This window comes from Sapajus apella, unplaced genomic scaffold (genome assembly GCF_009761245.1).
Source record: "Sapajus apella isolate SASKATOON/1434 unplaced genomic scaffold, GSC_monkey_1.0 scaffold159, whole genome shotgun sequence".
Classification (NCBI taxonomy): Eukaryota; Metazoa; Chordata; class Mammalia; order Primates; family Cebidae; genus Sapajus; species Sapajus apella.
This window is the reverse complement of record NW_022437099.1, coordinates 203,939-226,174: the sequence shown is the minus strand read 5'-3', so window position 1 is coordinate 226,174 and position 22,236 is coordinate 203,939. Positions and strand designations below refer to the sequence as shown.

The following is a 22,236-nucleotide window of genomic DNA, read 5'->3' as shown; positions in this document are numbered from 1 at the left end:
AAAAAAAAAAAAAAAAAAAAAAAAAAAAAAAAAAAAAAACCTAGACCCAGCAAGGGGAGAGACTTGCTGGGGTCCTACAGCAGCACAGTGAATGATACTAGCCAGCTTGGGCAGGGCTGGCTTTGAACTCAGGTCCATGTAACCTATGGAAAGACTCTCCTGACCAGCATCTTCGTGAAACTAGTGCAGGGGGGCCTTTATCATTTTGTTTCTGGCAAGCCCTGCCACTCCTTCTTACAAGCATGGTGTTTATATAATTTTCTTTTTTTTTTGGAATGGGGTCTTCACGTTGCCCAGGCTGGAATGAAATGGCACAATCATAGCTCACTGCAACTTCCAACTCCTGGGCTCAAATGATCCTCCCACCTCAGCCTCCCAATTGACTGGAACTACTGGCGCACACTACAATGCCTGGCTAATTTTTCGTAGAGATGGAGTTTCCTTATATTGCCAGACTGGTCTAGTACTCCTGGCCTCAAGCAATCCTCCAGCCTGGGCCTCCCAACATGCTGGGATTGCAGGCATAAGCCTCCATGCCCTGCCTTACGTGCTTTAAGGGCAATACACAGAATTACAAAATAGTAATGATATTGAAATAAATATCCAAATGTTTTAAAAACAAATTTCTACTATACTAGTATAGATGCTTCTTTCAATGCATTAAATAACAAGACCCTATCATAATTTCAAAGCAGTAATGAATATGACAGCTTAAAATAACACCTGGTAGATGCCGCACAAACTGGTTTTTTTGAGTCTCACTCTAATGTCCTTGCCTCAGCCTCCTGAGTAGCTGGGATTACATGGGTGCACCACCACGCCCGGCTAATTTGTATATTTTTAGTAGAGACAGGGTTTTGCCATGTTGGCCAGGCTGGTCTCAAACTCCTCACCTCAAGTGATCCGCCCACCTGGGCCTCCCAAAGTGCTGCGGTTACAGGTGTGAGCCACCACGCCCGGCCTTGCACAAACTCTTCTCTGGAACTATCATTTACACTTCCTCTCACTTGAAATTAGGACATAGTTTCAGGCACTGCTAAGGCTGCTCCAGCAATAGGGAAAAGAAATGCTAAATTTCACATAGAGAAAATAACGGTGTCATTTTGTTCCTACACAAGTTCATTACCCAACCCTGGTTAAAAATCCCTCAATTAGGCCGTACAATGGCTCATGCCTATAATCCCAGCACTTTGGGAGGCCCAGGTGGGAGGATTGCTTGGGGCTCGGGGCCAGGGATTCGAGACCAGCCTGGGCAGCGTAGCAAGACCCCCAACCCCCAACTACAAAAATTAAAAATAAAAATCACCTAGAAGGGAATGTGGGGGCCCACTTTTTGGTACATGTTCCACCTCCCTTTCCTCTTGTACATAAACCCATGCCTCAAATTGACTTTGCCTTCCTCAACAAAGGCTTGAAGCACACAAAAAAATAAAAATAAAATTCAAATAATCAGCCAGACGGGCTCAGTAGCTTAAGCCTATTGTAATCTCAGCACTTTGGGAGGCTAAAGTGGGTGGATCACCTGAAGTCGAGAGTTTGAGACCAGCCTGACCAACACGGAGAAACTCCGTCTTTCCTAAAAGTACAAAATTAGTAAGGCGTGGTGGCAGGTGCCTGTAATCCCAGCTACTCGGGAGGCTGAGGCAGGAGAATCGCTTGAAACTCGGGAGGCGGAGGTTGCGATGAGCCGAAATTGCACCATTTCACTCCAGCCTGGGCAACAAGAGCGAAATTCCATCTCAAAAAAAAAAAAAAAAAATTAGCCAAGCGTGGTCGTGCAGCGTCTGTAGTCCCAGCTACTCCCGAGGCTGAGGTGGGAGGATCGCTTGAGCTTGAGAACTTGAAGCTGCGGTGAGCTATAATCGCACCACTGTACTCCAGCCTGGGCCACAGAGCGAGAAAAGAAAAAATCCTCAATTAGAGACACTTTGCGGCCGTCCTTCCTCGGAGACCTGCTCTTCCTCAGACCCCCACCTGGACCCTCAGGCCAACGCCGAACCCTCTCCACACGGACCTCTGCAGCCTCACTTTCCTTCCTCTGACACCCCCGGCTCCAATCCTGGCTCGGACACTTCCTGCCCCTGTGATGTGTCTCTGCCCGGGTCCCGGGGCTTCTGCGAGGATCACACAGGAACTCACTTGAAGTGTCCGGAGCAGTGCACTCCGCCGGTGCGCCCGCGTCGCGCCCTGCCGGAGCCCCGCAGCGCACGCAAGCCTCCCTCCGGTCACCTGCTCCCCGGGTGCGCAGGCGCAGTCCGCGTCGCCGACTCGCGTGTGGTTTCGGGTTTCCGGCGAAGCGAGGCCGGCGTTCGGCTGGCGGCTAGCCGGGACTAGCGGAGCAGTGGAACTCCGCGCTCGATTGGCCGGTCCTGGACAGGCGCATGGGCCGGCGCGGGCTCCGGGCGCTCCCGGCATCCCTCGGGTGGCGGCGGCGGCGAGGCGAAGCGGGACCGTGTGTGGCGGGGCCGGCGGCTGGGTCGGCGGCGGGTAGAGGCGACAGGGCGTCAGGAGACCTAGGGGGAACCGGGCCGGTGGGGCCGCCGCCGCCACCATGCAGGAAATCATCGCCAGCGTGGACCACATCAAGTTCGACTTGGAGATCGCGGTGGAGCAGCAGCTCGGGGCGCAGCCGCTGCCCTTCCCCGGCATGGACAGTGAGCGCGGGGCCCAGGCGGGAGGGCGAGAGCGACTCGGACCCGGGACTCTTCGCCTCGGTCTTGAGACGTCCCCCCACCCCCACCTCCGCCTCCTCTGGATCCTGGGATCCCTCCCCTTTGGTCCCGGGACTCCTCCCACCTCCTCCGGGTCCTGGGACCCTCCCCTTTAGTCCCTCCTCTGTGGTCCCGGGACTCTTCCCACTCTATCCTGAGACCTCCTCTTCTGGATCCCGGGACCCTCACCCTTGGTTTTAGGACTCCTGAATCCCAGGCCCCCATTTCCACCGTCTGGGGACCCCTTTTCCCCTCACTTGGACTCAGGAGTTCCCTGCCTCGGATTTGGCCTCATGCGGCGGCGGTTCAGAGGTAATCTGTAGGAGGGCAGGAATTTGTTCGCTTAATTCTTGAATTAAGGTGGGTTATCCAGGATTGGAACCCTCCCTTAGCACTCTCCCAAATACAGGAGAGTACTAGGGTATCCCACTCCCTACTTCCCGCCCCCCACCCTACGTTGAGTGTCTCGTCTTGCTTTCTTTAAAACTGAGGCGTTGGAGGAGGCCTGCTGACGGAAGGACCACCTCTTTTTAGGAGACCCCAGCTAGACTCTCAAACCCCTCTAGGACTCATTCTTTTGGGAGCTCATCCCCAATTTGGGGCCTGTCTCCACTTTTTTCTGGACCTCAATTCTGAGTTAATTATCACACCCAGCAGCTGTATGGACCCTTGACCTAAATGAACTTCCTTCACTCCTTCCCTTCGTGTGGTGACCCCTGGCTCCCCACCCGCTACTCAGTGGAATATCTTGTACTTTAAAAGAAACTAATCGTTTTCTTTGTGTCTTCTTTATTATCTTTTTTTCGAGACAGAGTCTCGCTTTTGTCGCCAGGGTGTAGTGCAGTGGCGCGATCTCGGCTCACTGCAATCTCCGCCTCCCGGGTTCAAGCAGTTCTCCTGCCTCAGCCTCCCGAGTAGCTGGGACTACAGGCAAGCGCCACTATGCCCAGCTAATTTTTGTATTTTTTTAGTAGAGACAGGGTTTCACCGTGTTGGCCAGGATGGTCTCGATCTCTTAGCCTCGTCATCCGCCCGCCTCGGCCTCCCAAAGTGCTGGGATTACAGGTGTGAGCCACCGCGCCTGGCCTTCTTTTCTGTCTGGACATACAGTACTTGAAATCTAATGCTATAACCTTAAAGTTTGGGGGCTGGTGGAAGTCACTGAGTTCAATCCACAGATGGAGAAACTAAGACCCAGGTGGGGTGGGGGAAGGGACTTGCTGACGACCACCACTCAATGGATGGCAGACCTGGGGTCTCCTACAGAGAGGTGGTCCTCCTCAGCAAGCTCTCCAGTGTTCTGTGCTGTCGCCCACAACTACCAGTGGGGTCTCCCACCTCTCCCAGCAGCCTCCCTCTCCTCAGGCAGCCATGCCTTGTCATGCACATGTGACTTCTAAGTCTGTCCCTTCATGTGGTTTTTTTTGTTTGTTTGTTTGCTTTTGAGATAGGGGCTCCCTCTGTAAGTATAAGTGCCTTGGTGGCGCAATCATGGCTCAGTGCAGCCTTGACTTCCCAGGCTCCAGCAATCCTCCCACCTCAGCTTGCCAAGTAGCTGGGACCACAGGCGTGCACCACCATGCCTGACAGATTTTTTGTGTGTGTATTTTTTGGTAGAGACACAGTTTCGCCATGTTTCCCATGGCGAATCTTGGACTCCTGAGCTCAAGCAATCCTTTCACCTCGGCCTTCAAAAGTACTGGGATAACAGGCATGAGCCACCACACTTGGCCTAGATATACTTTTTTTTCGCTGTCTGTCCCACAAATTTACATGGTGACACTTCTGTACTAGATAATTTCGCTGGGCAGGGCGAGGTGGCTCACACCTGTAATCCTAGCACTTTGGGAGGCCAAGGCGAGCAGATCACCTGAGGTCAGGAGTTCGAGACAAGCCTGGAAAACATGGTGAAACTCCATCTCTACTAAAAATACAAAAATTAGCTGGGCATGGTGGTGGGCGCCTATAATCCCAGCCATTGGGAGGCTGAGGCAGGAGAATTTTTTGAACCCAGGAGGTGGAGGTTGCAGCAAGGCAAGATTGCACTATTGCAGTCCAGCCCAGGCAACAAGAGTGAAACCCCATCTCAAAAAAAAAATGTTATTTCTTGATATTGTACTCCAGCCTTCCTTTCCCCACCCACTCTTTACTCCTTGAAAGGATCTTGTATATAGGAGGCTCTCAAAGCACTGGGTAATAACTGCTCTCAATGTATGTGTCTCATTTCAGGACATTACTAATAAGCAGCTTCATCCTTGATTGGGCTTTGCATGTTTTTGCTACTTTATTTCCTGTACCCTGAACCCTTGGTGGGTCAGAGTTCAGAAGGGTTCCCTCCCACTGTCTTCAGACATAATAGCAATTGTACCTCTTTGTTTGATTCTTTTCCTTTTCTCTCCATTCTACAGAGTCGGGGGCTGCTGTCTGTGAATTCTTTTTAAAAGCTGCCTGCGGCAAAGGTAAAAGACTCCAGGCTCCCTGATGTGCCTCCTGAGGTGCCCTCCTACCTCCTTGTCCCCAGCAGACTTGGAGGCCCCCAGGTCTCTGGCTCACATTCCTTTCTATAGACTAATGATCCAGGTCTCTGGCTCACATTCCTTTCTATAGACTAATGATGTCTGTAGATAAAACTCCGGTTTGGACAGGCTAGGAACCTGATGGGATGTTCCACCTGAAACCTAAAACACAGGACTGATCCTGGCTCTCAGGCTGCCTTATCACTTCACATTCCCTGGGGCCACAAGCTGGCCTGTGACATGGAGAGAAGCCTCCGGCACTGAGACTTTCAGGAACTTTCTCCAGCTCACAGAGTTAATAGTGGCAGAGCCCAGTGTCTGCACCCAGGCCTTTCTGATTCTACAGTCTCCACAGACTCATGGTTCGCTGGGCCTCCCATCAAAGCACCCCATGATAACCCATCTTATGGGGTCTTGTTCTCACTAACCAGCCTCCAACACAGACTACACAAGCTAGTCTCTTTGCTAATCCATTAGAAATATCACTAGGAGCCAGGCTTGGTGGCTCACACCTGTAATCCCAACACTTTTGGAGGCCAAGGTGGGTGGATCACCTGAGGTCGGGAATTCGAGACCAACCTGGCCAACATGGTGAAACCATCTCTAGTAAAAGTACAAAAACTAGTTGAGTGTGGTGACGCACATCTGTAATCCCAGCTACGAGGCTGAGGCAGGAGAATCACTTGAACCCAGGAGGCGGAGGTGGCAGTGAGCTGAGATTATGCCACTGCACTCCAGCCTGGGTGACAGAGCGAGACTCCATCTCAAAAAAAAAAAAAAGTATCACTAGGCACAATCTTAACATTCCACAGTCTGGGCATTTTTCTTGCTGTAGGAAAATTTATTTAGGAAACTTAAATATTAATCAGAAGCTTAAAAAGGGGGAGCAGAGAATCAGAGCACAGGGCTGCTTTTTTGGTTTTTTTGTTTTTTAGACAGAGTTTCACTCCTGTTGCCCAGGCTGGAGTGCAATGGTATCATCTCGGCTCACCTCAACCTCTACCTCCTGGGTTCAAGCCATTCCCCTGCCCCAGCCTCCTGAGTAGCTGGGATTACAGGCATGCGCCACCACGCCCAGCTAATTTAGTAGAGACGGGGTTTCAGGCTGGTCTCAAACTCCTGACCTCAGGTGATCCACCGGCCTAGGCCTCCCAAAGTGCTGGTATTACAGGCATGAGCCACCACGCCCTGCCCAAAGGGCTGGTTTTAATGAATGGTTTTGGTGAGTTTTGCTTCTATAATGTCATTTACCACTGAGGTAGTAAAGTTTCTGGAAGATCAACCAGGTCAACCTCACACTGTCCAGTCAGAACGTCATTACCTCTACTGGGATCCTGGTCTTATTCCCATGTCTTTGCTCAGTAATTCTGCCCTTCTGACCAGCCACCTTCTGTTAGCACAGCCATCCACAACACAGGGATATCTCTCTGTTGACTACTAATATAGTAGCCACTAGCCACATGCGGCAATTCAAATTTAAATTAAGTCAAATCACAGTTATAAAACTTAAACTCCTCAGACATACTAGTCGTGTTTCAAGTGCTCAATGGTCACATGAGGCTGGCAGCTGCCATAATGGACAGCAGAAGTATAGAACGGGCTCACTCTGGTTGGACCTTCACGGTGGTCCTGTCAGGCCACTTGTTAGAAGTCCCACACATTCCCAGAGGCTGGCTCTGTCCCATCAGGTCCTGCCACAGACATCTCCCTCAATGTGTACACATCACATTTCCTCAATTCTGATATTGGTCTTTCTGTTTTTTGAGATGGAGTCTTGCTTTGTTGTCCAGGCTGGAGTGCAATGATCTCAGCTTATTACAGCTTCTGCCTCCTGGGTTCAAGTAATTCTCCTGCCTAAGCCTCCTAAGTAGCTGGGATTACAGGTGCATGCCAGCACATCTGGCTAATTTTTTGTATTTTTAGTAGAGACGGGGTTTCACCATGTTGGCCAGGCTGGTCTCAAACTCCTGTCTTCCCACCTTGACCTCCCAAAGTGCTGGGATTACAGGAATGAGCCATCATGCCTGGCTCCCCAGCTAATTTTTTAATTTTTAATTTTTTTTTCTTTTTTTTGTGTGTGTGTAAAGACAAGGTTTCACTATCATGCCCAGGCTAATCTTGAACTTTTGGCTCAAGTGATTCTCCTGTCTTGGCCTCCCAAAGTGCTGGGATTATAGGTATGAGCTACTGCACCCAGCCAAGTTCATCTTTCTTAATTCTTGGCAGCCAAGTGGGTACTTTTTAGTGGAGACGGAGCCCACCTAGAGTCCGTCTTCTTTATGCTTTAGGATTTCCAAGACCTGTTTTTCTTTCACTGTCTCTCTTAGGATTTCATGTCTGTGTACCACTGGAACTATTATTTAATCAAATTAAGAAATAGTATCACCCAGACTGGAGTGCAGTAGCATGATCTCAGCTAACTGCATCTTCTGCCTCTTGGGTTCAAGCGATTCTTCTGCCTCAGCCTCCTGAGTAGCTGGGACTGCAGGTGCGAGCCACCATTCCTGGCTAATTTTTGTATTTTTAGTAGAAACGGGGTTTTACTATATTGGCCAGGCTGATCTCAAACTCCTGACGTCATGTTTCACCCTCCTCGGCCTCCGAACGTCTTCCCACTTTTTATGCCTCCGTCTTACAATAGTATCTGTGAGACCAGGAATTACTATTAAAATGTGAAATGGGCCGGGCGTGGTGGCTCATGCCTGTAATCTCAGCACTTTGGGAGGCCAAGGTGGGCATATCACGAGGTCAGGAGTTTGAGACCAGCCTGGCCAACATAGTGAAACCCTGTCTCTACTAAAAATACAAAAAATTAGCTGAGCATGGTGGCAGGCACCTGTAATCCCAGCTACTCGGGAGGCTGAGGCAGGAGAATTGCTCGAACCCCGGAGGCAGAGGTTGCAGTGAGCCAAGATTGCACTTCAGCCCAGGTGACGGTTCAAGACTACAAATCAGAATGAATGAATGGTAAAGTAAAATGTAAAGTGTCTGTCAGCATACTACCTAAAATCATGTTGCCTTCTGTGAAGGGGACCTCTGCCCCATTCAGGTGATGCCTTCAGGTGGCTCTGGAAGTTAGGAGGTGAAGGTGCCTCAGCTTCTCCAGGCCCTGTCACCGGGCCCAGAGTGGCCTGTCTCCTGACACCCTGTCCCCATCTTCCTGGCAGGAGGCATGTGTCCATTTCGCCACATCAGCGGCGAGAAGACAGTTGTGTGCAAACACTGGCTGCGAGGCCTATGTAAGAAGGGGGACCAGTGCGAGTTCCTGCATGAGTATGACATGACCAAGATGCCCGAGTGCTACTTCTACTCCAAGTTTGGTAAGGCATCTGGAACCCTGGAGGCTCTGCCCAGAAACAAGGCACAAAGAGGTCTGCTGGCTGCTCAGTGCCCCTATGGTCACTGCCTGCTTTTCCCATCTTTCTAGCCTCAGAGGAGAAACTCAGACAGAGCCTGCCAGCCTCAGCCAGCTTTTAGGGGGACAGCATGGCTATTCTCTGCTCATCTTTTTTTTTTTTTTTTTAAGACACAGGGTCTCACTGTGTTTCCCAGACTGGTCTTGAACTCCTGGGTTCAAGTGATCCACCTGCCTTGGCCTCCCAAAGTGCTGGGATTGTAGGCATGAGCCACCATGCCTGGCCCTGTGCATCCCTTTAGAGTGCTTCAGGGTTTTGAGCACTTTTGAGCACACTGGGACTTGAGGCTAATGAGGGTGACCAGGAAGCAGTGAGTTGTGCACCTGGCTGCATTATGTCCATGGTTGATAGTCTGTCCACGTCTGCCTTCTCCCTGAAACCCACTTCTTCCTCCAGTGTGGGCACTACCTCTCAGGTCCGAGCTGGTTCCTTATCTCTGGGGCCATAATCCTGGTGACATCTCAGCCATCCTAAACAGCCCTTCAGAACAGCAGCCCCAGATGTGTTTTCTGGTAGTAATGGGCTTGCCTTGAGCCCTGCTTAGAGAATCTGTGACCTTGGCTGTCCTGAGTAGCCTGCGTGGAGAAGCAGGGGACTGGGTGGAGTCAGTGGGGCTGGCACAGAGCCTGGCAGAGATGTTGTGCTCCCTGCTGGAATGCATCCCCAGATTCCCTGCTTGGGTCTGCACTTTGACGTTTCCCAGGAAGCAGCTCTGTGGGTCGGCATGAGGCTGGCTCTGGTCCTGTGCAGGGAACCAGGTAGGAGGTTGGAATCCTGCAGTGAGCCCAGGAATGCAGGGTATGTTTTGTGCTTTCAAAGCACTGCTGTTGGAGGAGACATTAATTATTTCAGCATCTCAACAGGCATGGCCTGCTGGCTTGTTAAAGAGAGCTGTGGCATGTTTTGTGGAGGTGGCATAAGCTGAGAAGAAATAGGACCCATTCTGTCATTGTCCTATGTAGCACATTCCCCCCGACCTCTTGCCCATACTAGCACTGGGATGGGGCAGTGGCCTCCCATCTGGCCCCAGAGGCAGCAGCTGGTTCTCCTGGGCAGGCTCTCAAGGCACCACTGTACAAGTGGCCTAGGGGTCGCTCCTTCCTTGCTGATAGCCCCGGTGCAGGACGCACTGTCTGCAGCTTCTGTCACCTGCACCACAGACATTGGGTTGAGGGCCCCCTTTCTAGGCACTGCAGGGACAAAGGTGAAGAAGTCCTTGCCCTGTGAAGCCTTCACTCTTAGGGTCCAGGGAAAAAAGTAGCCGATGAGCCAGTGAAACAAACAGAGAAGAGAATTGCTTATGACAAGTGCTCTGAAGGAAAGAAACCGTGATCAGAAGCTTCTTGAAGCAGAGTGGCCGAGGATGAGGGGATTCCTGAGCTGGGAGTGGAAGGTTGAGAAGAGGCTGGTCCTGGTGCAGGGGGACCCGTGTGGCTGGGGGTGGCAGAGGCTGAGCCTGCGGAGGGGCTTGGGGAAGGAGTTTGCATTGCTTCTGGATTCTGAGCACAGTTGTTAATGTGGATTGGAGGTGGTGAGCCTGGAGGTGGCGGCTACCCAGGAAGGTGGTTCTCAGTGCCGGTGGTCCCTGTGGCCCACTGCTTCAGAGAGGGGCAGGTCCACAAGTGCCTCCCCCTACCCTTGTCCCAGCTCTTAGATGTGAAGAGCCAATCAGAGTGGAAATTCCTGGTCTCAGTGGGTGCATTTCTGTCACAGCCCTGGTGTACAGAAAGCTGGGGCTCTGAGACTCTCTGCCCTGGCTCTCAGGGCTCATCAGGCCAAAACCAGACACCAGAACCTCTTTTCCTTGGATGAAGCCAAGGTGGGCCTGGCCCTGGCTCTCCCAGGTGGCCTCATGTCCAGGTTTCCCTGCAGGAGAGTGCAGCAACAAGGAGTGCCCCTTCCTACACATAGACCCCGAGTCCAAGATCAAGGACTGCCCTTGGTACGACCGCGGCTTCTGCAAGCATGGTAGGTGCCAGGGTGGGCGGGCCTCTGGCAAGAAGCCAATCCTCCATTCTCTGCCCACACACTATGGAGGCTGCCAGCTAGCCTACCTAGCACATCTCCCCCTACCTGTCTCAGCAAAACCTGCCATTCTGTAGCTAGTGAGGCTTTCTCATACCCCTCATCTCCCTTGAATCTCCCAAGCATGCTGGGTGGGTGGTGGTCCACCTGCATTTTTCATAAGTAGACCAGTGTTGAGAGGTGAAGTCCCTGTCCACTGTCTTCCATGAATGGGGGACAGCCAGCATTTTAAGCCATGCTCCAGCTCTCTGGTAGAGGGGACATCTGAGTGACCAGATGTTTGGCTCTGTAGGTCCCCTGTGCAGGCACCGGCACACACGGAGAGTCATCTGTGTGAATTACCTCGTGGGATTCTGCCCGGAGGGCCCCTCATGTAAATTCATGCAGTGAGTAGCCAGCCACTCTGCCCTCTACGCATGCTTCTGGCCCAGGCCCCGCTGCTCTCTGTATCTTCCCTGGGCCAGCTGCGCTTTGGTCACTGGGTGATGTCAGTACCAGGACCAAGGGTGGGGGCAGGAGATGGGGAAGGTATCCCTGCTATGGCCACCAATGCTCCCTGAGCCCAGAGGTGGCTCTGCCTGGACCAGCAGCTGGCCTTTCTTGGGTAATCTAATGGAAGCTGTGGGACAGAGACACACGTGTAGCCTTGCATATCATTTAGGGAATTTAGAGACTTCCAGTTAGGAACCTGTGCCCTAAAGGAAAGGAAGGAAACTACAATTTCAGGGCTTCCTATGTGGAGGCTCAGGAAATCCTAAGCTTGGGGTTTCACGTAGAATAAGTAGTGATGCAACAGTGAGGGTGGGAGAGAACGCACCCATTTCACACAGGAGCACACTGAGGCTCAGGGCTGGGTCCCTGGCCAGGGGCACATGGTGGCAGATGGTGGCATGTGGTCAAAGGCAAGTCTGTGAGCCCCTGAGGACGGGTTTTAATTCTCGCTCTGTGGGGTTAGCACCCCTCTTGCAGGTCCATTATCTTGTCCCTGGAGCCCAGTGCCCGTCTGTCACTTTGGTTGTAGACCTGGGCTTCTGTCTGAGGTGGCACTGGGACTGCAGGAAAGCCTCCTCTCCCCCTGGCTGCCTCACCCACACTGCTCAACCTGCAGCAGGATAACAATCTCCGGGCCTGTGAGGACGCTGGTCCCTGCTTCTCACTGCAGGGAAGTGGCCGGTGCTGTCACTGGGTCTCACTCCCTGGATGAGAGTGCAGGCACCTGCAGGTGGTCCAGGGATTCCTACTTGTGGGGCGGACTGTCACCAAGTGATGGGAGGAGGGGCCGTCACCGGAGTAAGACCCAGCGGGGAATGGGGCATGTACCAGCACAGCCTTGTCATTTCCGAGCAGCACTGGCGTGAGTCTCCCAGCTTGGTGTGGGCAGAGCTAGGTCTGAGCCCAGGCAAGCTAGTTCTGTTCTTCCTGCCACTCGTGCGGCCTCTAAGGAGCAGAGCTGAGTGCCAGCCCCACCCCATCCCTGCAGCTTCTGTCACCTTGTGCTGGGGCAGCTGAGTGTGATTTTCCTGGGGCTGGAATTTAAGAGCATGGTCTGGCTTCTCTCTTCTCATCCCTCACCCCTAACTCCTTCTCTTGTTCTCATCCCCTCCGGCTGCTGGTGATCAGCCCTCGATTTGAACTGCCCATGGGAACCACCGAGCAGCCCCCACTGCCACAGCAGACACAGCCTCCGGCAAAGGTACCGTGCCCGGCCCTCCTTGGCCCGTGTAGGAAGTGCCTTTTCTACAGCAAGAACCTCAGTGCCCCCAGGTGTGCGGTCTGCCTTAGACCTCACTGGAAAACTTGGGAGAGAAGGGTAGTCTCCCAAGTTTCTGCAGAAAAGTTAGGAGCAAAGCCGTGTGTATCTCCCTCAAGAGACAGATGGCCTTTTCACCCTAGAACCTCAGTAAGGCTGAGCGCAGCAGCAGACATGGTTCAGGCACCATGCAACTGGCCACCTGTTGTGAGATGGGGCTGCCTGGTTCAGCAGTGTCTGCCCCAGGGGCTGGCAGGAAGGGTGGCCTGGGTACTGGGCACCGTGTCTGCTGCTATTGCTCCTGGGTCAGACCCTTCGTTTTGCAAATAGGGAAACTGAGACTTCTAGAGAGAGGAACTTGCCTGAGGTGACACCACTGGGCAGGAGCAGGTGTGGCAGCAGAACTAACTGACCACTCTGGCCAGCACCACCCCTGCTCCTGTGGAGTGGAGGCTGAAAGGAGGGGTGAGGATAGGACTGCAGGCCCAGCCTGCTCCAGTTTTCTAGATGAGGCCCCACAGCCAAGCAGCTGGTCTGTCCCTTCAAACACGAGGAGAGAGGGCAATGCCATAGACACAAGGGGTCCACAGCAGCCCCTCAACGCCAAGGGCACCATGAGTTTGGTTATGGGAGTCAGGGGTTGGGCCAAGAGGAAAGGCTGGCATCAAGGCAGAGCTAGCATCAGGCAGGGTCCCCAACATGCCCACCAAGCCCACCCACCCCTTGAACCCAAAGTCTCACCTCCTCCCCTGCTGGGCTCTGGGCTGACCAGCCCTGCTCGGTGCTAGAGGCTGAACAGCCAGGAGAGGATGTAGTTGTGTGGAGGCGCCAATCATACTGAACTATTGATGGGGAAAGCCGGGAATTCCAGGTGTAGGTGCAGCCGTGCCAACCTGGGGGTTTCCTAGCTCGGGTTCTGCACTTATGGGCCAGAGCCAGGATCCCACCTAGTGAGGAGGAGGCCCTGCTGTGGAATCCCTACCCCAGAAGTCGCTGCCCTCCTCCTGGCGGGGCTCCCTAGAGGAGGGTCCTCTCAGCCCGAGAATGCAGCTCAGCGTGTCAGGCTCCAACTGTTTTTCTGTGACTTGCTCGCCGTGTAGGCTGCTAAACATCTGGCTGAACCAAGCGTTCATCCTGACCTGAAGCTAGAACCTCAGAAACCAAAGTAAGGCCTGATCATGCTCTTGTCCCACTGCCCCAGAGACCTCCTGTTGTCTCTTCGATGTTTTGTTTTCTATTTTATTTTTCGTTTTTGTGTGTCTGCATGGTGTTTTTCGGGCAGTGGCTCCTGCCATCATCACCAGGTATTTCTCTGCCGCCCGCTTTCCTGAGCTGGGCCGTCGTGGAAGCCCTTCTTCCTGCCGTTCATGCGGGACAAGTCCCGCCCTCTTTTTTCCTGTCCCCATTGGTAGTCTGCGTGCACATGTTTTCCACAGTAAAACCGTGTTGTATAACTCTTTCCAGCAAAGTAACAATCCGCCATTACAAAGGTCGTCCTCCTTGATCCAGTTAACGAGTCAGAACTCTTCTCCCAATCAGCAGAGAACCCCGCAGGTCATCGGGGTCATGCAGAGTCAAAACAGCAGTGCGGGCAACCGGGGACCCCGGCCACTGGAGCAGGTCACCTGTTATAAGGTAAGTCCTGGGGCTGAGGGACGGGGTGGGGTCTTCCCTATATGTTTGGCAAAATGAGAAAAATGAAAACATTCATTTTTGCTGATTGTAAGCATAAAGTTATAGTCTAGTTACCATCCACTATGGTGGGCTAGCGACTGTCCTACTTCCCACCACACTGCACGGAGGCCAGGTAAAGGATGGTGAGAACGCCTGCTGAATGAATGGACGGGGCCTGCAGGCAGGTGAGGGAAGCACCCAAGAGGCTGGAAACAAAACAGAAACACTGATCCAAGGAAGGGAGAGGCCTTGGTGCCGCTGGCTGTCCTGGGGGCATCCTCAGATCCTGCAGGGCACACCAAGGGAACGGGACACTGGGTTATAGCACCCTGTCCCCGTCCCCTCCCCCAGTACGTAAAATGGGACACTTGGGAAGGCTGAGCTTAAAGAAACCTCCTTGAAAATGGTCCTGTTCACCCCTGGCTCTGTGGGGAGGGGGGGGAAGGGGAGGGAAATCTGTTTTTTTTTGTCACCCAGGCTACGTAGTGCAGTGGCATGATCTTGGCTCACTACAACCTCTGCCTCCCGGGTTCAAGTGATTCTCCTGCCTCAGCCTCCTGAGTAGCTGGGTTATAGGCACCCGCCATCATGCCCAGCTAATTTTTATATTTTTGTACAGACAAGGTTACACCATGTTGGCCAGGCTGGTCTTGAACTCCTGACCTCAGGTGATCTGCCTGCCTCAGCCTTCCAAAGTGCTGGGATTACAGGTGTGAGCCACCGCACTCAGCCAGGGAAGAGAAATCTCTTGATAGTTTTGACGTTACTCATGGGCCCTTACGTGAGTCTTGGCCTGTATTCACATCCTTGGTTAAGGCTGGAAATTTACAAATGAGAGTTTTCTAATCTAAAATCGCCCCAGGATTGGTGTGCCTTTGGTACATGGCAGGATCAACCCCCGTTACTCTGTGAGGAATATGTTCTCAACCCAAAGCATACAGAATTCCTACAGCTGGAGTTCTGAAGAATGAGTCCAGATTAAAATCACAAAATACGCTGGGTATGGTGGCACGTGCCCATAGTCCCGGCTACTGGGGAGGCTGAGGTGGGAGGATTGCTTGGACCCAGGAGGTCAAGCCTGCAGTGAGCTATGACTGCACCACTGCACTCCAGCCTGGGCAACAGAGTGACACTCTTGTCTCAACCAAAAAAAAAAAAGCATGGGGCCGGGCACAGTGGCTCAAGCCTGTAATCCCAGCACTTTGGGAGGCCGAGGCGGGTGGATCATGAGGTCAAGAGATCGAGACCTCCTGGTCAACACGGTGAAACCCCGTCTCTACTAAAAATACAAAAAATTAGCTGGGCATGGTGGTGCGTGCCTGTAATCCCAGCTACTCAGGAGGCTGAGGCAGGAGAATTGCCTGAACCCAGGAGACGGAGGTTGCGGTGAGCTGAGATCACGCCATTGCACTCCAGCCTGGGTAACATGAGTGAAACTCCATCTCTAAAAAAAAAAAAAAAAAAAAAAAAAAAGCATGGAAGGGGGACTGTGTGCAGAGCAGACTTGGCTGTCATCTTGCTGCCCTCCCAGCCTGTTCAGCAGGGCCGCCTCTGTGAAAGTGCCCTTAAGTCCTGGAGCCTTATAAAGGTAGGGCTGGGGCCTTAATGCCTCTGTCCACAGCCTTTCAGCCGGTTAATGTCAGCGACACCTCATATGGGTCCTGGATTCCCCAGGGTCAGCTGTGGGGCCCAGTAGATGTGCCAGATGCTGTGAGTAGGGTATGTGGTCCCCCCTGTGGCCATCATGTTAGCCCAAGGCCTAACAGCAGCTGCTTGGCCCCTTATCCACACACAGTCACACCTGCAGATCAGACAAAGTTGAAAACACAGGGACTGCAGAGCCAGGGAATAGAGGTGGCAAGAGTGCTGGCTGATTGGGCAGAGCCCCTCGGGGCAGCAGGGACTGAGGGGGCTGGTGTTAGCACAGAGTCAGTGCCTCCAGCTGCCTCCCGACCCTTCTGTTCAGTGCTCAAGGCTGCCGTTTAAGGAGTAACAAGAGTAAAGAGAAGCTACAGTAGGGCCTGGATAATCAGGACTGGGATGAGGCAGGGTCAGAGCTGGATTTGTCAGGTGGCTCTGCAGGCTCCCCTTACCGAAGTCTAAGCATCATTCCCTCTCTCTGATCCTGTGATCAAAACCTGTCCCCAAGGTAGCTTAGACAGGTGTGTCACAGCCACGAGGGAAGTGTCCTAGCCTCCCCTCCCTTGGGGAGCCAGTGCCAGGGACAGCCCACCCTCTGTCCCTGCCACTGGCTCCCCAAGGGAGGGGAGGCTAGGACACTTCTCACGTTGTTCCCTCCCGTCTCCTGCCAGGGAACCCCAGACCTTGGCTCAGAGGTAAGTGGCTGGCCCACGGTGCAGAGGGGCTTGGTCCCCAGATGAAGTGGTGCTCAGGTGCCATCAGCTTCTCTTTGTCCTGCCCCCGCCCCCACTTGTGAGTCCCTCCCTGGGCAGCCCCTGCAACCATGCGGGAGAGGTGTGGGCCTCAAAGAGCTCCCGGCGGGGTGCTAGCAGGCCCTCTTCTGGTGGCCTCATTCTCCCTTGCACTTGCCGAGTTGCTGGCTAGTTTCTGCACCACTGCACTTTCCATGCTGAGCTTCCTCACCCTCCAATTTGAAAGAAACTGTACCACTGAAAATTTCAGAGTCCTGTCCCAACGGGACTTTGTGGGTTATATGTTAGTTGAAAACTGCATTTGAACAGTGTTATTGTCTGTCTCTCCTCTTCCCCCCGCTTCCTGCTGTTCCCAGTGTGGCGAGAAAGGACACTACGCCAACAGATGCACCAAAGGGCACTTGGCCTTTCTCAGTGGACAGTGACAGCAGCTGGAGCCAGCTCTGAGCAGCCCGGGGGCCCTGCTGTTGGGAGTGTGCATTTAACTGTTTCACGCGCTTCTTGGCGCAACTGTGGCTTGAGCTGGCCCGCAGGCATGTGGGGTTCATCGTTCGGAGGGGCCACATCTGTTAGTTCCATATCATTTTGCCATACTGTTTTTTGAAAAAGGGACATGTGCCCCAGCTGGGTCCCTGCAGTCGACATCATGTTTGGCTAGACATCGATGCCTCCATTCTGGGACTCCCTAAACAACCTGCCTTCATCAGAGGGAGGAAGCTGCTGGGGAGGGGCTTGTGCCGGGTAGTTCTGTGTGGCGATGGTCTTTCCACACATTAAACACCAGTTCTTGGTGACCCCGGGGGCTGGCAGGTCATTCAAAGCTGTGGCCAGCCCATGCCTGCTTCCTCCCTGCCCTGCTGAATCCTAAAGCTGTGCCTATCAATGTGATTTGAACGAGGGAGCTCTTCAGGGCAAATTCAGGTGCCCCCATTGCCTCAGGCTAGCCCTGGTCCCAGGTGGCAGTGGTTGAGGGATGCAGGGCTCTCAAGTCTGAGGTTCTCTTTGGGCTGCTTTTTCTCTTTGGGTATGTGCCTGACAGTGTTTAAGGTGTCCCTTGAGCTGGAGCTGCAGGCCTTTAAATAGACAACCCCTTCAAATCATCTGTGCCTGCCTCCTGCCTGTCAAGTGTCTACATTGTCAGACACCTGTGGCATGTGGAGGAGACTGCCCTGTCCCTGAGCCTTGAAAATGTGAAACTGTCACCTGCAACCTGCTGGGCAAGTGGGCCTGTCCATGTTCAACTGCAAGAACAATTTTTTAAAAATTGATTAAAGTGGGGGAGGGTGCAGGTGTAAAAAAAAATTGATTAAATCTTGTTTTTTAAGCTATGTCTCATTACTTAAGAGTCTCATGCCAAGCCTCTCATGCCAGCTGCAGTCACAGCCTGGTTTTCTTGTCCCTTCCAACAAATGTCAGTCTCATAGAGGAAGTGCTGCTGCCTGAAGGCCTTTGTACAGACAGCTAGTCAGGTCTGGGAGACTGACCTGTGGAGCCAGCAGGCAGGTCCTCCACCTCAGCTCAGATGTCAGGTGGCACCTATTCCTGGGGCACAGCATCCCATCCCCAGTGAGGTTCTGATGAAGGGGAAGAAAGGAGGAGCCGCCATAGACCCTCACCCCTCCCTCACCCCCATCCCACTAAGCCTCCTGCTAGAGAAGCCTCAGCCGAGGGCCACACTCCTTGCAACCTGTGCATCGGGACTGCCTGAGGTTGTCCACGGTGCTGGGTCACCACCCTGTAGCCCTTGATGCCCCAGGGTGATGCAGAAACACAGGATGAGAAGACATTTGGGCCATCCAAAAATCCCCTGCCTAGAACCACAAGACAGGGTGGGGTCTGGCATTCTTAGGAACACAGGACTTTGTGTTATACCATAAAGGGCCGACTGTTATACCAGTCGCCTAAAGGCCAGAGTCAACCAATGCATCTACCCACAGGACAGACTTCAGCATTGTTGATGTGGGAAAAGTATGGATGACACCCTGCCCCCTAGGGCACTGGGACACGATCTGAGTGGTAGTCTGGGGAGTCCACAAAGGCCTTCATGGGTCAACGCCCTGTAAAGACAATCTCTCCTACCTTGTGCCACAGGAGCCCCTGGAGCATGAGACAATGGCTATGGCAGGCAGGCATGCAGCACACATACCAGTCATCTTTTATTTGGAGGTTAATTCCATTAGGATATGAAAGGATTCAGCAATAATCGAGACTATTCCTTAAGGAGAGGAGTGCTGAGCTCGTCTTCTTCAGTGGTACTTGCGTCGCCGCTCGTGCTCTGAAGTCAGGAAGGCAAGATGGTGAGCATCTTAAAAGGTTACAGTGAAGGCACAGGATGACAGGGACGAGAACAACAGGCTGAGATCACCCAAAGCATGCCTTAGAATTCCCTTCAGAGATGACCCAGGACCTGTCTGCCGGGGTGTCTGCAGAATCTGCAGACCCGGGGGCACAAAGACACTGCAGGAGCCAACCTGCCACCTGGCCAGCTGCTTTCTCTCCAGAGGGCACACCCTCTCAGACAAACAGCCCCACAGAACCCGTCCTTCAGAGGCAGCACAGCCTGGTGCAGTAGAAGAGGAGTGAGATAGGGATGGGGGGTGGGGTACAGTGTCATAAACAGCCTAGTCAGAGGCCACAACTGATACTTTCCACCAGTCTCCCACCAGACAAGCTCCTCTTGAGGCTCAAAGCCAGAACAGCCATGGTTTTCTGGGATGCTAGATTATACCACGCAACTCATTTCTCTTTCTGCATTGGCTAGTAGGAAGACCGAGCCAAACTTTCACAGAGCCTGCTGTATTTTAAAGAATGCTTCTAAGTATTTTCTTTACCGTGACTTCATCTTGTTTTTCCTGTGTTCTCTGTCACAATTTTCTCACTTCAAACACTATCCCATATACCGTACTCTGCTACATCCCTCCAATTCTTTTAGGTGGAAATATAAGTAAGGAATTTAGTAAAGGTCCCTCAGCCTCAGAAGAAGGTGAGCTGCTGTATCTCATGAAATGAGTCACCACCACCCTCTCATGGTAAACTTAAGGCAAGACGCCCCAGAGACACTCACTGAGCTCCTTGTAGGAAACAGCGTAGTTGAAGACCACGTAGCATGCCAGCACCATGGTAAGCCCCGCGATGCTCCCCTTCTTCACGTTGATATATTTGTTATAGTACCGGTAGTAACCTGCAAATGCAAGAGGCGCTCACTGCCCTGCTGGGCCTCACAACTGAGTGAAATGGAGTGCACAGTTGAGTCTAGCTAGCGTTCAGGGACCCTGTCATGCTCTGGCTGTTTAAGCCCCTCGCCCTGCATTTTTGCTGATAAAGGCGAAAAGCACCAATGCCAGTAGGGTCTCTGATCACCACTGCCTGAACTATAAGCACATACCAGCTCCTGAACAAGGCCCACCTGGATCCCTCCTCTCTCCTTTGGCCTTTATCTTGTAACCTCCTGAGTAGCTGGGACTACAGGCATATACCACCACACCCGGCTAATTTTTCTTTTGTGTTTTTTATAGAGATAGGGGTCTCTCCATATTGCCTAGGCTGTTCTCAAACTCAGCTCAAGCGATCCTCCCCCCTCAGCCTCCTGAAATGTTGGGATTACAGGCATGAGTCACTGCACCTGGCCAAGACGGGCCATTTCAAATATTTGTCCTGGAAGTTCTGGCAGGGAGGCGAGCATCATACTATAGACTAATGCTCACTATGATTCCAACTCATTTTTCCTCTTTAAGAAGTTTTAGAATTTCTTTTAGGACAGAGGCAGACGTACTGATTCCAGCAACAGAAAACATTTTCTTGGCTGCAGTATCTCAGAACCAGCCTTTGAAAGGCCCAGTCAACCATGGAGGTCCAAGGCCTAGCCACCCCTCCCCTCGTCTACATAACTTACTGCTCTCAGACAACAAGGCCTTCATCGTCCAGATTAATTCATGGCAAAAAGAGACCTTAAGACTCAGAGATTTGCTTTCGTTTACACACATCACAAGACTCTGACCTCTTCGAAATGCTCCGAAAATGCCACTAGGGCTGAAGTCCCGCATCAAGATCCAGCTTGGCAGCTCTCCTAGTTTGACCTCCAGAAGTTTCCTGTCCTTCAATGGTACTGAAAGGGAAGAGTGAGAAAAAATACCCATTGAATAATCTCCCAATAACATAAATGGCATCCTTTCATGTCACTATTTCAACTAGGCAATAAAGGTGTATAATGTAATTACAAGAGGCTGCACATAAATAATATTACAAATACGTCACATCAAGCCCACTATTTTAAGTCTGAGTCTATGTAATAGCAGAACTGCTGCAGGGACAGCTTTATTAAACAGCAGGACATCTGAGTAACGGCTTACTGGGAATAACTACAGAAAAGGGTCTCAAAGCAGTGAAGTGGAGGCCAGGAAAGATTACTGCAAAGCTATCATTTACTTGACATTATTAGATTATTTCATCTTCAAAACAAGCAGTTTATGCCTTTACTTTACAGGAGAGGTCAGGGAATAGACTCAGAAAGGTTAGGGAACGTGGCCAAGGTCACACATACAGCATGGGGGAAGGACTGGCCCCATGTCCCTGGAGCCAATGTGAGGGTGGCCTGTCCAACCCTGGGGACCTGTGTTTGGAGAACGTACAAGAGGGGATGTGGAATGACAGCGGTGTAACAGTGCCCTCAAGAGTCTCACTCAGACTGGATACACTTGTTTACTGGGGAAGGGCCTCAGAGAGCACCTGGGTTCACACAGCTGCCAGCCTCCCCAAAGGGGCCAGAATGAGCAAGTGCAATGAAAGAAACCCAAGGAATCTCCACCTCCAGCATCCTGGGACCACAGAGACCCAACAATTTCCAGAAATAAAAAAATCAGAGATAACATATTCCGGGAAGTCAAATGACTTAGGAAAAGCACTCCAAATGACTGAATGGACCCAGACCATATTCCAAAGGGAGTCTGTGAACAAGGAATCGGAAGGACTCCTGGCTGAGGCTGCACTGTCCTCACATCTGAGCCCAGGAGGAGACTATGAAGGGCCAGGGAGTGGTTGGGCCTGTAGGCATCCAGGAGATGCACCTAAGGGAGGAATGGTCTCCCCTGTTCTCCCTGCAAAGATTGATTGATTTATTTTATTTTATTTTTATTTTATTTGAGATAGAATCTCACTCTGTGGTCCAGGATGGAGTGCAGTGGTACGATCCGGGCTCACTGCAACCTCCGCCTCCTGGGTTCAAGCAATTCTGTGCCTCAGCCTCCCGAGTAGCTGGGACTACAAGCACGCACCACCATACCCGGCTAATTTTTGTATTTTTAGCAGAGACGGGGTTTCACCATCTTGGCCAGGCTAGTCTTGAACTCCTGACCTGGTGATCCACCCACCTCGGCCTCCCAAAGTGCTGCGATTACAGGTGTCAGCCACTGTGCCTGGCCTTTTTATTTTATTTTAAGAGACAGGGTCTCACCTATTACCCAGGCTGGAGTGCAGTGGTTATTCACAGCTGTGATCACAGCTTACTGCAGCCTCACTGAGCCTCCTGGACTCAAGTGATCCTCCTGCCTCAAACTCCTAAACAGTGGGGACTACAGGTGTGAGCCACCACATCCTGCTAAAGATCAGTTTTTTGTTGGTTTTTTTTTTTTTTTTTTTTTTTTGAGGAGTGCAGTGGCGTAATCTCGGCTCACTGCAACCAACCTCCACCTCCAGTATTCAAGCGATTCTCCTGCCTCAGCCTCCGGAGTAGCTGGGACTACAGGCGCACGCCAC

At 52.2% G+C, this 22,236-nt stretch overlaps 3 protein-coding genes across 11 annotated transcripts in view; 1 reads left to right on the top strand and 2 right to left on the bottom strand.

Moving 5' to 3' along the window:
• Positions 1-2,416, bottom strand: part of PTCD1 (pentatricopeptide repeat domain 1) — an 18,721-nt gene extending 16,305 nt beyond the window's left edge. For 2 of the 5 annotated variants that reach the window (XM_032266438.1, XM_032266437.1), the window contains exon 1: positions 2,015-2,247. Coding sequence is in view for 1 of the 5 variants with exons in the window: in XM_032266440.1 (XP_032122331.1) it covers positions 2,140-2,415 (276 nt within the window). In the remaining 4 variants the exon portion in view is untranslated. Of the gene's footprint in view, positions 1-2,014 lie in introns of all 5 variants that reach the window. The other 3 variants (XM_032266440.1, XM_032266436.1, XM_032266439.1) reach the window with 3 other exon arrangements.
• CPSF4 (cleavage and polyadenylation specific factor 4) lies at positions 2,412-17,809 on the top strand. 5 transcript variants are annotated; one of them, XM_032266447.1, is made up of 8 exons: positions 2,412-2,654; positions 5,120-5,170; positions 8,395-8,547; positions 10,516-10,611; positions 10,961-11,054; positions 12,289-12,361; positions 13,961-14,053; positions 16,842-17,809. In XM_032266447.1, exons 1-8 carry the CDS (start codon positions 2,552-2,554, stop codon positions 16,908-16,910), a joined length of 732 nt encoding a protein of 243 aa, XP_032122338.1. In that variant the 5' UTR covers positions 2,412-2,551; the 3' UTR covers positions 16,911-17,809. The 5 variants fall into 5 exon arrangements, with proteins under 5 accessions (XP_032122338.1, XP_032122337.1, XP_032122336.1 ...); XM_032266446.1 differs by having other exon boundaries at positions 13,958-14,053; XM_032266445.1 differs by having other exon boundaries at positions 13,883-14,053.
• A 793-nt stretch (positions 17,810-18,602) lies between these two features.
• ATP5MF (ATP synthase membrane subunit f) overlaps positions 18,603-22,236 on the bottom strand; it is an 8,560-nt gene continuing 4,926 nt past the window's right edge. The window contains exons 2-4 of the mRNA XM_032266456.1: positions 20,483-20,590; positions 19,550-19,666; positions 18,603-18,760 (exon numbers count right to left, since the gene is read on the bottom strand). Of these exons, the coding sequence (XP_032122347.1) occupies positions 18,732-18,760; positions 19,550-19,666; positions 20,483-20,590 (254 nt within the window). The 3' untranslated portion in view covers positions 18,603-18,731. The remainder of the gene's footprint in view (positions 18,761-19,549; positions 19,667-20,482; positions 20,591-22,236) is intronic.